Source organism: Chrysochloris asiatica, unplaced genomic scaffold, assembly GCF_000296735.1.
Source record: "Chrysochloris asiatica unplaced genomic scaffold, ChrAsi1.0 scaffold00206, whole genome shotgun sequence".
Lineage (NCBI taxonomy): Eukaryota > Metazoa > Chordata > Mammalia > Afrosoricida > Chrysochloridae > Chrysochloris > Chrysochloris asiatica.
In genome coordinates, this window is record NW_006408724.1 from 5,192,984 (window position 1) to 5,209,094 (window position 16,111).

Here is a 16,111-nt window from a genome sequence, read left to right on the forward strand (position 1 = left end):
GACTTCAGTCGCAATTTCTTCATTTATTGAGTTTGAGGGTGTTCCCTTTCTTGGCTCATCTTTTGAGAACTTCCCAACCTTCCTTTAAATGCTTCATTCATCTAAAAATTACTGGGGCAGCATTCCTGTGAAATTTTTGTATAGCTTCAAAGTTTCAGAAAGATGGCCACTTGAGTTTTGTTAAAATGTTGGTATTAGCCCTAACCTCAAAGTCATTTTTCTCCATTGCATAACAAGCTTCCATTTTTTAAAAAGCACCCTGAGGAGACTGTTGTTGTTGTTAAGTACGATGGAGTCAGTTCTGACTCATAGTGACCCTGCACAGGGTTTCCAAGGCTGTAAATCTTTACGGGAGCAGAACACCTCATCTTTCTCCCACAGAACCGCTGGTAGTTTCAAACTGCTGACCTTGAGGTTGGCAGCCCGACTCGTAACTATTACACCACCAGAGCTCCTTAAGGAGACTAAAGCAAGTATATTAATGAGAAAACTTGTCTGTAGTCATCCACTGATAGCAGAGAAACATTGAAACACTTTTAATTTGGAATACCCTCATGCATACACAAATTGGAACCCTAGTAGCAATTCTGTTAGACTTCTTGTTATTGTTGTTGTTGTTAAGTGCCATGGAGTCAGTTCTGACTCATAGTGACCCTGCCTAGTTTCAGAGGTTATAAATCTTTGCAGGAGCAGCAAGTCTCATCTTTCTCCCTCAGAGCAACCTTGTGGTTTGCAGTCCAGTGCTTATACTACAGAACCATCGTATTCCCTGTTGTTGGTGAAGTCAGCTCCTACTCATGGTGACCCTATGCACAACAAAAGAAAGCATTGCCCAGTCCTGCACCACCCTCAGTTATTGCTATGCTTGAGCCCATTGCTGCTGCCACTGTGTCAACCTATCCCATTAGAGGATTTCTACTTTTTTGCAGGCCCTTGGCTTTGCTAAGCTTGGCTTCATTTCACTGGACTGGTCCCTGCTGATAGCACGTCCAAAGTACAAGAGACAAGTCTCTCCATCCTCCACTGTTAGGGTCATTCTAACTGTACTTCCTCCAAGACTGATTTGTTTGCTCTTCTGCCAGTCCACAGTACTTTCAACATTCTTCACCATAATTCAGATGTATCCATTTTTGTCCAGTCTTCCTTATTCATTGCCCAGATTTCACATGCATATGAAGCAATCGAAAATTACGTGGTTTAAGTCAGATGCATTTTAGGCCTCCTAAGTGGTATCTTTGCTTTAATACTTTAAAGAGGTCTTTTGCAGCAGATTTGTCAAATGCTATCCTGGTGTGGTATTGTAGGATAAGCACTGGACTGCTAACCAAAAGGTCAGTGGTTCAGCCACTCCTCAGAAACCCTTTACAAGATAGCTATGAGTAGGAATCCACTCAACAGAACTTAGCAACAGAACTTAGCATCACTTGTTTTAACTGCTGCTTTCATTAGTATTGAGTGTGAATTCAAGGAATCCTTGAGAAATTCAATGTCTTCTCCACTTATCATTATGTTGTTTATTGGTCCTGTTGTGAGAATTTTTGTTTTTTTAATATTGAGTTTGCGTTGTTGACTACACAAAGGCTTTTGATTGTGTGAATCATGACAAGCTATGGACAATATTGCAAAGTATGAGTATTCTGGAACACTTAATTCTGCTCAGTGAGGAATCTGTACATGGACCAAGAGGCAGCTATTCGAACAGAACATGGGAACACTGAATGGTTTAAAATTAAGAAAGTTGTGCGACAGGGTTGTATTCTTTCACCATACTTATTCAACCTGTATGCTGAGCAAATAATTGAATTAATAAATAAATGGGAACACTGAATGGTTTAAAATTTAAAAATGTGTGCGACAAAGTTGTTTCTTTCACCATACTTATTCAACCTGTATGCTGAGCAAATATTTCCGAGAAGCTGGGTTCTATGAAGAAAAACATGGCGTCAGGATTGGAAGAAGACTCATTAGCAGCCTGTGATATGCAGATGATACAACCTTGCTTGCTGAAAGTGAAGAAAACTTAAAATATTTACTGATGAGGATCAAAGAGCACAGCCTTCAGTATGGATTGCATCTTAAGTAAAGACAACAAAAATCCTCACTTTTGGACCAATAAACAACATTCTTATTAATGGAGGAAAGATTGAAGTTGTCAAGGACTTCATTCTTCTTGGACCAATGATCAACACTCCCACAAGCAGCAGTCAAGAAATCAGATGACGTATTGCATTAGGCAAATATGCTGCACAAGACCTTTTTAAAGTGTTGAAAAGCAAAGATGTTAGCTTGAGGACTAAGGTGCATCTGACCCAAGCCATGGTATTTTCAATAACCTCATATGCATGTGAAAGTTGGACAGTATATATGGAAGACCATAGAATTGATGCTGTTGAGTTATGGTGTTGGAGGAGAATATTGAAAGTGCCATGGGCTACCCATAAAACCAACAGATCTGTGTTGGAATAAGTGCAGCCAGAGTGCTCCTTGGAGGCCAAGATGGCCAAACGTGGTCTCTCATACTTGGTACATATTGTCAGGAGGGACCAGTCGCTGGAGAAGGATATCATGTTTGGTAAGGTGGAGGGTCAGAGGAAAAAAGTTAAACCCCCAGCAAGATGGATTGGCCAAGTGGCAGCATCAATGGACTAAAGCGTGGCAATGATAGTGAGGTTGGCCCAGGATTGGGCAGTGTTTCATTCTGCTGCGGATAAGGTTGCTATGAGTCAGCATCAACTTGATGGCACCTAACAACAACAATATTAAGTTATGGGGTCCTGGTGTAGCTCTGTAGGATAAACACTGGGCTGCAAGGTCAGTTTGAACCATAAGAGCAATGGTTCAAACTCACCAGCAGCTCCTCCGAAACCCTATACAGAGTTGCTATAGGTTGTAACCAACTTGACGGCAATTAACAACAACAGTGATTTATAATCCAGAATTTAATCTTCATCAGCAAGTGTTTCAAGCCTTCTTAGCTTTCAGCAAGCAAGGTTGTGTCACCTGTATATATAGTAGGTTATTAATGAATCTTCCTTTAATATTAATGCCATGTTCTTCTTCATATAGTCCAACTTCCCAGAATATTTGCTCAGCATACAAAATGAATAAGTATGGTAAAAGGATATAACCCTGATGCACATCTTTCCTGACTTTAAATCACAGTTTTTATTGTCTTGTTCTGTTCAAAAGACTCTTACTTTATTTACAAGTTCTGCATGAGCACAATTTAGTTTTCTGGAATACCCATTCTTTGCAGTGTTGTACATAGTTTGTTATAATCCACATAGTTGAATGCCTTTGCATAGTCGATAAAGCACAAATAAACTCTTGCTGGCATTCCCTGCCTTCAGCCCAGATCCACCGAACATCACCAATGATCTCCTTTATTCCACGCCCTCTTCTGAATCCAGCTTGAACTTCTTGCAGCCTCATGTTGATATGCTTCTACCACTGTGTTTTAATTACTGTCAGCAAAATTTTACTTGTATATAAAAGTAATGATATTGTTTGGTAACATCCACATCCTGTTGGGTCATCTTTCTTGGAATGGGCACAAATATGAATCTCTTTCAATCACATAGACTAGTGAGTGTTTCCAAGACTGCATCATCAGTTTGTTGAAACCACGTTAGTTACCATTTTCTGTAGTTATGCATCAGTCGTAATTGGTATGGTCTTCTCTCGACAGTTTCTGGACGTCAGCCACAATTTCATTTATCAAGTTTGAGGGCATTCCCTCTCTTGATATTCCAATTCCTGGAGCCTTGTTTTTCACGAAGGAACTCTGGTGATGCTGTAAGATAAGCACTGGACTGCTAATTACGAGGTCAACCAGTCAAAGATGTTCTGAAGGAGAAAGATGAAGTTTTCTACTCTCTTATGTGGCACTGTGGTTTAATGCGCTGGACTGCAAGGTCAGTTTGGACTGCATGGTTGGTGGTTCAGGTTCACCAGAAACTCCTTGGAAACCCTTTACAGGGGTCACTATGAGTCAGAACAGACTCAACAGCACTTAGCAAAAACATCAACAAAGAAAGAGTTATAGCTTCAGAAACCCTATACAGGGTTATTATGAATCTAAATCCACTCCATGGCAGTGGGCTTGGTTTACTTGTTTGTGTTTTTCAATAATGCCTTCATTGCATCTGGGACTTTTCTTTCAGTACCATATTCTTCATCATATGCCACTTCATGAAATGGTTGAATGTTGACCAATTCTTTTTGGTCCAGTGACTATATCTTCCTTCCATCTTCTTCTTTTTTTCCCCCATCTTCTTTTGATGCTTCCTGCATTGTTCCATGTTTTGCCCATAGAATCCTTCAATATAGCAACTGTAGGTTTGAATATTTTCTTTAGTTCTTTCAACCTGGGGATTGCTGATCATGTTCTTAATGCTTGGTTTTCTAATTTCAAGTCTTTGCACTTATAATATTTTATCTTGTCTTTTTGAGCTGCTCTTTGGCATTTTCTGTTCAGCTCTTTTATTTCCATTTGCTTTAGCTACTCTACATTCAAGAGCAAGTTTCAGAGTCCCTTCTGACATTTACTTTGGTCTTTTCTTTCTTGTCTATCTTTTTAATGTCTTTTTGCTTTATGGATGATATACTTGTTGCCATTACACAACTCCTCTGGTCTTCAGTCATTAGTGTGTAATGTATCAAATCTGATGCTGAGGTGGTCTCTAAATTCAGGTGGGATATACTCAGGGCCATATTTTGGCTTTCATGAACTTGTTTTTATTTTCTTCAGCTTTGGACTAAACTTGCACATGAGCAATTGATGGTCTGTTTTACACTTGGCCCATGACCTTACTTTGGTTGATGATACTGAGCTATTTCACTGTGTTTTCCCACAGATGTAGTGTATTGTCACCATTAATGTTGTTGAAAAAGAAATTTGCAATGAACAAGTCATTAGTCTTACAAAATTCTACCATGTGATTTCCAGCATCATTTCTATCACTAAGGCCATATTTTCTCTTCTATTTGTTTCCAACTTTCACACTTCAATCACTATTAATTATCAATGTATTTTTATTTCATCTTTGATCAATGTCAAATAAATGTTTTCAAGTTTATTGTTGCTGTTGCTGTTAAGTGCCATGGAACCCTGTATAAGGTTTATGAGGAGCCGCTGTTAGGTTTGAACTGCCAACCTTGTAATTAGCAGTTCAGGGCTTACTTTATAGTGCCACACCAGGACCTTGTGTGTATGGCAAATAAGTAACTAATAAAGGTGGTATTTTGAAATAGTAAGAGATATAATATATTACTCAATAAATGTAATTGGGCCCACTCCTTTAGGAAAAACAAGTCCTACTAGATGCTATGGATAAAAATTAACCCTAAAAAGATCAAAGATTTTAATGTTTTAAAAATAATAATAATGGGGAATTTTTTGTTGATTGCTGGGAAGTCGGTGGTGGGTGAGGGGAGGGAGAGGAAGGTGGAGCACAGGGTAGGGATTAGACACAGGAAACTTTGGGTGCTAGGGAGGGGGGCAATATACAAGGAGGGAGAGGGAAACGAAAGAACAAAGCAGATGGGAGAACAATTAGGCATGTTTGAATGGGCTAAGTGGGACAGAGATAAAGAATGATATATGCACAAACATGGAACTACAGGGCTCTGGGATACAGAGATTGACCCATGGTTGAAATGGGGAAAAGGGGGGAATAATGTTAAGATGCTCAATGTTAAGATGCTCAGCAGTCTTTTTGTTTTTTTTTGGCAGTCTTTTGAATCTTGGTTTTCCTTGCATTATAATATAAAATAGACACCGGAGGGGGAGAGAAAGGAATAGTCAGAAACATCACCATAGAAAGCTTGTAAGTCCGTCTTCTGCCTATAACTGATTGGAATACCTAAAATGGGGCTACAAAGTGCCCAGGGAAGGAGGCTTCCTGCAGAGCCTTTGCAATACATAAGACTAAAGATAGAAGCCTGAACCACATCCAGATCTCCAGAGATGGGAAATTTCCATCTCTGGAAATTTGAAAGGATGAGCAAAGCAGCCTGGAGCGGCTAGAAGAACAGAAGATACTTCTTGAAAGAAAGACCTACAAGAAAAATACAAAACAATAGAGGCAGATGGACTGTTACTACAAGAACAAACAAATTGCTTGCCCAGGAAACATCAAGGCAAGTGGTTGGGTCCCCTTAATGCAAACCCCCCTTCCAAGACTAAGATTTAATGGAAATACACACTCTGATTGGTGACCACACACATCTCCGATAGGGGGAAGTGAGGTAAAATCAGCAATGAAGCGGCAATCTAAGCCCTACAATGTTCGGTGGGCTTCTGTGGAGCCAGATGGGAACCTGGTTGGCCAGCAGCAGCGTGGGGAGACCTGGGGACTCCTGGGCCCAGAGTCAGCGGCGTGGCCACAGAGGACTAGAGTGAAGCTACCAGCTGATAAGAAGAGAGGGCATACGCACAAGAACACCCACACTTGCAGATGGTACCCATGTGACCTGGCCCTGATGAATAGATGATCAGAACTCAACAAGGAGAAGAAAGAAGAGGGGAAAAAAAAAAAGAGTGATCTGAGACAATTTGATGAACTTGATCTACACCTATGGATGCAGTAACCCAAAAGATGGAACAAACCCTCACAGCAAGAAATATTCCCACCCCCTCCACACACAGAGTAGACTGAGATGGGCAACTTGGACATTGGATACCCAAATTGGGGGGAGGGGGGAAGTGGGAACCACAAAGGCAAGAAGCAACTGGCTTACAAGCTTTCAAGAGGGAACCTAGAGCTAGGGGGCATGGAGGAAAGCAGAATCTCCAGTGAGTACTATCCAATCTGTCTAAGTGGAGCTGATGAAATGAAATGCAGAAGGGTCACTTGTGATACATTAGTGAATGACTGTTATCAGGACTGATCGTGAGGGTTGGAAATGTAAAGGTAGACGTTTTGTAGCAAGGAAGGGAGTTATTAACTCTCCAGTCTAGGAGTGGAGGTCCCTGGGATCATCAACAGAGAAGAGCCGAGAGCGGTACCCTACCCAGAGAAGCAGCGAGGCCCAAGATGGAGGCAGAGACGATGACGTGGAATGATGAAGTGGCTGGGGACTTTGGATCCAGAAAGGGAGAGGGACTGGGTCCTGAAGAATGGGGGGCGGGGGGGGGGGGGGGGTAGGGGGAGGGTTTATAGGGTATACCCTTTGGTCAGTTGATGATACATGGAGGGGATTGGAACCATGGCAATGAGACAATATACAATGGAATGAATGTAAAAACCAAAGTTCTCTCATGTAAAATATCATATAATTCACAATAACACAAGAAAAAAAAATCTTCACTATTGGACCAATAAACAACAATAAAAGGAAAATAATAATAATAATAATACCATAAAAGTATAAAAGAAATGTATTTGATTCTTTAAAAAAGTATTCAATAGAGAAAGTCTTTAAATTATAACACTGAAGAGAGAAAACAGAAAAGAAAAATTGTTTTTTATAATTACATTGAAAATTTGAACTTTTAAATGATAAACACCACTACAAAATTAAAAGAAAAACTACATGCCAGTAAAAATACATGTAAAACATATGACAGATAATGTGTTAATGTTATAGAAGGAAATTTTGCAAACCATTTAGAGATTAACCAATAAAAATGAGCAAAGAACATTAACAAATTGAAAAACAAACAATGGCCAACAATGTGAAAAGATTCATTACCAATCAGTAGTCTTCTAAAAGTATAAATTAAATCATGGGAAACAACTTTTTGCTTATAAAGTTTGCCAAAAAAAAAATAGTATTCTTTATTTTCCATGGGTGAAATAAAATAATAGTTTTATATACTGTTGTTGTTGTTGTTAAGTGCTGTCAATTAGCAATCATAAAAATTTATATAACATTTTTGGAAGAAAAATTACCAACATATTAAAAAAAAAAAAAAAAAACTAGATGGTAAGTCCCTTTCTACACAATGTTGCAGACACTGCCAGTTTTCACCCTGATCCATTTTTCTCTTATTTTAGCAGTGGCACCAACTCCACAACAACTAACAACATCAACAATTCCATATTTTTAGTTTGATACTTTGTTTCCTGGAAAAAGACTACATTTCCCGGTCTCCCCATGTGACTTAGTTCTGGCAAGTGGCACCAAAATGGAAGCATCTTTAAAGGGAAGTAGCATTTCATTCATCCTCCCTTTTTCATTCCTACTTGCCAAAAAATACACTCATAAGTTAATAACATTAACAAGTCTAATTACTTTCTGAAGTTCTGGTGTGGATGATACAGGATAATGCACTAGATCTTGAGGACACTTTGAATCGCAAGGTCAGTGGTTCAAACTCACCAGCCATTCCTTGGAAATCCTATACAGAGTCATTTTGAGTCTGAATCAACTGAACAGCACTTTTAATATCAACAAAAATAACTTTGTGGAATAATTCCTTAATTCCTATTAATTCCTATTTTTTATAAAATTATCTAAATGTATAAATATATGTTATTGTTAAGTGCCACTGAGTCCTTTCCAATTCATTCTTGTTATTAAGTGCCCTCGTGTAGGCTCCAACTCATAGCAACTCTGAAGAGGGTTTCCAAGGAGCCACTGGTGGGTTTGGACTTCTGACCTTGTGGTTTCAGTCCACTGCTTATCCTACATTGCCATATCAGGACACAAGTGTTAACTTTTTGCTTGAAGATCAAAAAAAGAACTTTGAGGATAGAAAATTATATTTTTAAAACTGATTTGTTCTAGAAGGTCATACTAAAATAGCTTAAACCAGAGGAGTAATGCGTGTTACCTAGAACCGAGGAGCATGAAGCATGTGGGTGACAGCCTCCATTGTTGACCGAGCAGATGTCAATCAGGGTGCACACTCTCCCATTGCCCTGGTATCCTAATCCAAGTAAGAACAGAAGCAATGAGGAACAATGTCAATAATATGTAAGAAGGAGAACCAATCTGAGAATCAAATAGCATGCATCAAACAAACCAGATATCCTCTTCATCAAAATAGAAAATATAAATATAAAGTCACATAAACATATTAAATTTCCCTACTGAATAACAATATTTAGAAGATTAAAAGGCTTACAGCTAGGGGAATTTATAGCAGAATCAAGAAATCCATTGCTTTCTAATTCAAGACGCTCAGCTATTCCCGGAGCTGCCATTTTGGGAGAGACTATGGGGGGGCGGGGGTGGGGGACAGAACAGCCACGAATGCCTGCCAGAACCATGGAGATACAGGTGTGGACATTCTTTTTTTGATATCTGTTCATTGGTCTCTCACTGTCTGCGCACCTCCATTCTGGTGACTAGAGGTGATGCTTGAGCAAATGGATACCCCACCCCCAGAGGGTTCTATTACGCATGCACACAGATCTCCTCAAAATTTAAAGTGACAGTTTTCACTTAAAACCAAACGGTCACCACTTGTCTGTCAGTTTGCCATACTATGGTGGCTTATGAGTTGATATGATTCTGAAAGCTATGCCAACAGTATTTTAAATAACCAGCAGGGTCACCCATGGTGGACAGGTTTCAGATGAGCTTCCAAACAAAGACAGACTAGGAAGAAAGAGTGACGAACTACTTCCAAATCTTTAGTCACTGAAAACCTTATGAATAGCAGAAAAGCACTGTCAGATATAGTGCCAGAAAATGAGCCCCTTTTGGAAGGCACTCAAAATGCAACTGGGGAAGAGCTGCCTCCTCAAAGTAGAGTTGACCATGATAACAAAAAAGGAGTAAAGCTCGTGGGAGAAAAGCCCACAGGATCTTCATGTGCTGATGGGGCACAACTCAAAATGAAGAAAAACAGCTGTAAACATCCACTGAAAATCGGAACGTGGAATGTACAAAGCATGTATCTGGGAAAACTGGAAGTTGGCAAAAATGAAATGGAACACATAAACATCGATACCTTAGGCATTAGTGAGCTGAAATTAGCCATTTTGAATCTGATAACCACATGGTTCACTATGCCGGGAATGACATATCCAGATCAAAAAGAACATATCCAGATCAGTCATAAGGTACAACGCTATCTGTGATAGGATAATATCCACGTGCCTACAGGGAAGCCCAGTTAATACCGCTATTATTCAAATTTACGTACCAAACACTGAAGCCAGTGAGGATGAAATAGAAGAATTCTACCAACTTCTTCAATCTGAAATTGATCAAACATGCAATCAAGAGGTACTGAGCATTAGTGGTGATTGGAATGCGAAGGTTGGGAGCAAAGAGGAAGGATCAGTAGTTGGAAAACATGGCCTTGGTGATAGAAATAATGCTGGAGAACGTATGATAGATTTCTGCAAAACCAATGATTTGTTCATTTCAAATACCTTCTTTAGACAGACGACTATCCACATGGACCTCGCCAGATGGAAAACATAGAAATCAAATTGACTACATCTGTGGAAAGAGAAGATGGAAAAGCTCCATATCATCAGTAAAAGTGGAAAGAGAAGATGGAAAAGCTCCATATCATCAGTAAAAACAAGGCCAGTAGCAGACTGGGGAACAGACCATCAATTACTCATATGCAAATTCAAACTGAAGCTGAAGAAAATGAAAACAAGTCCACGAGAGTCAAAAAACGACCTTGAATACATCCCACCTAAATTTAGAGATCATCTGAATAACAGATTTGATACATTAAACCCTAAAGAACAAAGACCAGACAAGTTCTGGGATGACATCAAGAACATCATACATGAAGAAAGCAAAACGTCATTGAGAAGACAAGAAAGAAGGAAAAAGTCAAAATGGATGTTAGAAGAGACACTGAAACTTGCTCTCCAGCGTAGAGATGCTAAAGCAAATAGAAGAAATGAGGAGGTCCAAGAGCTGAACAGAAAATTTCAAAGATCAGCTTGAGAAGATAAAGCCAAATATTACAACAAAATGTGCAAAGATCTGGAATCAGAAAACCAAAAAGGAAGAACACGCTCAGCATTTCTCAAGCTGGGGGAACTAAAGAAAAAATTCAAGCCTCAACTTTTGTTACTGACATAATGATCAGGATTGTTTCTCATGAAAAAAAGATTAACTAAAACTGTATGGGTAGACATAGAAAGTGCTGACTCTAAAGAACTTAACATTTTTTAATTACAGTGACTGATATTCCTAGAGCTAAATTGCTATAGAAAGAAATCCAAAGTACTGTTGTTATTAAAGCATACAGAGTCTCAGTTTATACCTTTGAACTCTCTGAACTTCTTAGATAGCAACTCAATTTGTATTAGAAAATAGCAATAATGATTTCATTCAGTAAGAGAAGGGAAATGAACATGTTTTTTATGCTTACTGGCATAACTTTTATTTAATAAACTTTACATGTAAACTATCTCAAGGGTGCACTAGATAAATAAATTATTTATGGTAATAATGTAGCAGTAGATCAGTAAACAGAAAATTTTTCAAATTTTGCATTATCTAAGTTAGCGCTTTCAAAATTTTCAAAACAGGTTATGGCTTTCCATTAATATTGTTGTTAATTTTTTTCATTTCTTATTTAGACCCTAACCATATTAATGTACCCTGTAACATAAATTCAGTCCAAATCTCTTCCCAAGTCAGTTTCTTTCCATAGACAGGAATCATATTTGAAATAGAGCACAAAAACCTGTTTCTCAAATGTATGTTATCTTTAGAAATCCTGGGAAATGTGGTGCAGTACCTGGTGGACAGGCCTTACAGTGGTAAGATCCAGGTGTATTCACACACTCAACAGGTGGGACCTCAGAACAGCCCCCATTATTCATCTCACATTCATTGATATCTTGGCAATTGTATCCATTCCCTTGCCAGCCTGGAAAAATAAAAACATCTGAAAGATTAGCTCTATAAACAAGTCAAAAAAACAAAGAAATTCAAATAATCATACAACAATTCAAAAACATATAAAAGTCTGCTCAACTCAAGGAATTATAGATTAAAATGAATAATAATAATAAAGTAATAATTTTTAGGATCCAGTTCTTGGTAGTAAAAAAAAAAAAGTGGTACTCTTATAACCACTTAGATATTAAAGTTTAATAGCTTATTTGGAAAGAGATATGGCAGTATACAATAAAATTTCTAAATACATACTCTGTGATTATCAAGCCTACTTTCTGAAACCTTCTCTGCACGCATAAAACTACCAAATACAAAGATATAGGTAGTAGGCTATTTTTTGCAGCAGTGTTTAATAGGGGGGAAACTAAAACAAACAAAAGAACACCTCAATAGTCAATAGGGTCATAGTTTAACACATTATATTACATCTATAACCCTGAATACTAAAATGTATTTTAATACCATGCACACATACATGGTCTCTCACACATACATCGAAAGAATTTTCCATATATATTTTAATTGAAAATGCCAAATTTTAGAAAAATATGTCAAGTATGACCCCGATTTTTACAAAACCTGTACAAGTGTTTCTGTGTTTGTATGAGCAAGGGAAGAGGAAGAAGAGAAAGGATCACCTCCTAACAGTGTTCTCATTAGGAGGGTGAGAATAGCCACGAAGGAAGAAAATATCATTATACTTCAGATATTTCTGTTTTATTAAATTTGTTTAAATGAGCTTATATTTCTCTTATAATGCAAATCAGAGTCATTATGATCACAGTAGTTAAAATCTATTAAAGCCTATAAAATTTACATCCTTTAGTCTAAATGGAGTTTCTCTCTAGGAACCTATGATTATCCCATGTGGTGTGGAGCTGGTGGATAAGCGGTGGATCACAAGGTTGGTTTGAACCACAAGGTTGGTCATTCAAATTCACCAACCACTCCTCAGAAACCCTATACAGGGTTGCTATGAGTCAGAACCAACTAGATGCACTTAACAAGAACGAAATGAAGAAATGAGTGCACAGAAAGAAAAAATGAATTTGGAAGGAAACGGACACCAACGTTAATGGAGGTCCTCTGAGTCACATAACTGAAGGTATTTTTTTTTCTGTTTTTTCATATTTTTTGCAGTTTCTTTGTGTTTTATAGTTGTATATATTAATTTGCTATTTAGAGAAAATATGATTAATGGAAGAAAAGTCTTTATCTTTTGTCTCTCCAACAAAAAAGAACTTCAAAATACATTGCACATCCTATAACTTAAACAATTTGTTTTTCTGAGTTTGGAAAGATTATCACTGGCAAATTACCTTCAAGCATATTATTTGCAAATTTAACTTGCCTCTGAGAACTAGGAGAGAAAAAAAATCTTTACTTGCTTTTTCCATTTTTTCTAGTTTTACTAGCTCTAAACTTACAAACATGAAGTAAACCAATAAACTCTCTAAGTGGAGCAATAGTTGTGTGGGGTTCTTTGGCAGTATTGGAGTACTCCGCAGTTCAGCTCGGACCCCAAAGTCAGGCAGACCTGGGTTTGAATCCTGGCAACTTAAAAGCTTTGTTACCTCTTTAAGCCTCTAGTTCTAATGTTTGAAATGGAAATAATAACAATTCCTATCATTCTTGCCATTTCAAGAACTGCAATAGAATATGCCCAGCACAGTGCTTAATGACATTGTCATACAAAAGTGGTGGATGGTGGTGGTTATGTGCCGTCGATTCAGTTCCCACTCATAGTGACCCTATATAGGGTTTTCAAGGCTGTAAATCTTTAGGGGAGGAGAAAGCCTGATCTTTCTCCGTGAAAAATTGATGGATTTGAACTGCTGACCTTGAGGTTAGTAGCTCACCAGGGCTCCTTTCATAAATTGTTGTTGTTGTTGTTGCTGTTAAGTGTTGTCGAGTTGATTCCGACCCATAGCAACCCTGTATAGGGTTTCCAAGGAGCAGCTGGTGAGCTTGAACCACCAACCTTGTAGTTCAAACGACTTTGCAGTCTGACACATTAGCCTACAGCGCCACACCAGGCCTCCATAAATGAGTAGCTGTTATTCTTATATTGTCTTTGCACTCTACTTTCTAAGAACGCCCAGAGAATGTAGGCAGGCCTTGTAAACTCTGCATAACTCTGAGGTCATAGTCCATGCCTTGCTCATTGCCTAATCATTGCACTCAGCACAGCTTTGTACTCCCAGTAGGTGTGCTGCAAAGGAGCTCTGGTAGCCTAGTGGCTACGAGTTGGGCAACTAACCTCAAGTTCAGCAGTTCAAAACTACCAGCTGTTCCATGGGAGAAAGATGAGGCTTTCTGCTCCCGTAAAGATTTACAGCCTTGGTAACTCTGTAAGGGGTCGCTATGAGTTGGAACCTTCTCCACGGCACATCACAACCACCACCACCAGGTGCTCTGCAAGTATGTGCTTAAAGACAGACAATCACGCATGATGGTGGTGGTTACATGCCGCGGAGTCTCATAGCGACCCGGTATAGGGTTTTCGAGGCTGTAAATCTTTACAGAAGAAGAAAGCCTCATCTTTCTTCTGCGGAACAGCTAGTATTGAAATTCTGACCTTGAAGTTCGCAGCCTGATTTGTAACCACTACGCTACCAGAGCTCCTTATGACAACCATGCATAGTAAGGGATAAAGTTTGGATTCTAAACCCAGACTGGTTCTGAATCCAGAGTCCATATTTTCAGAGGCAGCACATAGACTCAGCCTTTCCTGGAGGTTCAGTCTCTGCAGGTCTGTGATGAAACCATTGTAAACACGATTTACAACAAGGTCATACTATTCTAATGCTCACAACCAGGTGAGAACTCCTGGACTCTATTGGAAACACTAATAGATCAAACAATTCACCCAAGTTTACAAATAACCATTCATATGAAATGTAGGACTAGAGGACAAGCCATCAGATCTCCACTCTAGTCACTCGACAGTAATAGCAATGAAATGTTTGACTTCACAAATTCAGTGGTCAACCCTAACTCCAAGTTTGGCTGTAACAGTCTGTCTTTATTTCAAACAAATCTCTCACTTTTGTTATTAAATTGTTACAACAGTTAGATCCGGTTACTCATTAGCAATGTGATCTAGGGCAAGTTAATTAATCTCTGTAAGCCTTAAGTAAATGAAACAGGACATGAAACTGGATTTGAACACCTCCTAGTGTTATCAGTAATTGGTAGTGGAAGGAAATTGGTTCTGGCACCTTGCCTGCCTGGCATGCAGAGTCTGAGGACCTGGCCCATGGCGCTGAGAACAGCGACTCCGCCTGGAGTGAATGAGCCCACCTACCTGATGGACAGGCCCCACAATAAAAGGACCCTGGAGTGTTGAAACACTGTACAAGTGAGTCACAAGGCGCAGGCTGGAGGCTGCACTCATCGATATCCAGCGTGCAGGCAGGGCTGTTTGGCGGAGATTTCCATCCAGCATCGCACATGCAGCTGTACTTGGGCTGGCAGAAAGACAGCAGCAAGGATATAAACAATCAGGAAAATGAGCCAGAAGCAGCAAAATTAAAAAGCCTTTGAAAATCTCACCAAAATCCAAACTGTTTATTCTCTGGCATTCATTTCCGTGAGACCAATTGAGTGGATTCTCTTTTTCTTCCCATATGATTAAGCATTTGCACAAGACTAGGCAAAATGGGCAGCATCCTTATTTCAGAATAAGAGAACCCTATAATTTGCCCCAGCGATGCCAGGGAAAGAGCAACAACAATCAAGAACGCTACGTCAATATAATTAAAGTCAATCAACTCAGCCTGCTGTGTTTTTAGACACTGACCTTGGAAGAATCAATTCTATTATTTTCTTTTTTGAAAGTCTCTCCTCTCCCCCAACCCACCCTTGTCACTGGAACCATTTTCCATCAGATAAGGAGAAAAAAACAACAACAACTCACAGAACATAAGAAGGTCTTAGGCAGGGCCAAGTGTGCAGGAGTTGGGACACCTTCAGTGTCAGGAGTCAAGATTGTGAGGAAACAGAATATCAAGGATGCTAAGGAGCTCTGGTAGCGTAGTGGTTACGAATCAGGCTGCGAACCTTAAGGTCAGCAGTTAGAAACTATCAGCTGTTTCGCGTGAGAAAGATGAGGCTTTATGCTCCCGTCAAGATTTACAGCCTCAGAAACCCTGTACAGGGTTGCTATGGGTCGGAACCAACTAGACAGCACTTAACAACAACAACATAGTTCCTGCAGGCCACACAGGTGTCCAGGGACCAGAAAAACTCCAGACTCCTTAAAACTGTATTAACAAGACTG

General features: G+C 39.1%; 1 protein-coding gene across 1 annotated transcript in view; it reads right to left on the reverse strand.

The window, feature by feature from the left end:
* Positions 1 to 16,111, reverse strand: part of CUBN (cubilin (intrinsic factor-cobalamin receptor)) — a 384,343-nt gene that overhangs the window by 350,997 nt on the left and 17,235 nt on the right. The window contains exons 8-10 of the mRNA XM_006872611.1: positions 15,137 to 15,299; positions 11,669 to 11,800; positions 8,780 to 8,875 (exon numbers count right to left, since the gene is read on the reverse strand). Of these exons, the coding sequence (XP_006872673.1) occupies positions 8,780 to 8,875; positions 11,669 to 11,800; positions 15,137 to 15,299 (391 nt within the window). The remainder of the gene's footprint in view (positions 1 to 8,779; positions 8,876 to 11,668; positions 11,801 to 15,136; positions 15,300 to 16,111) is intronic.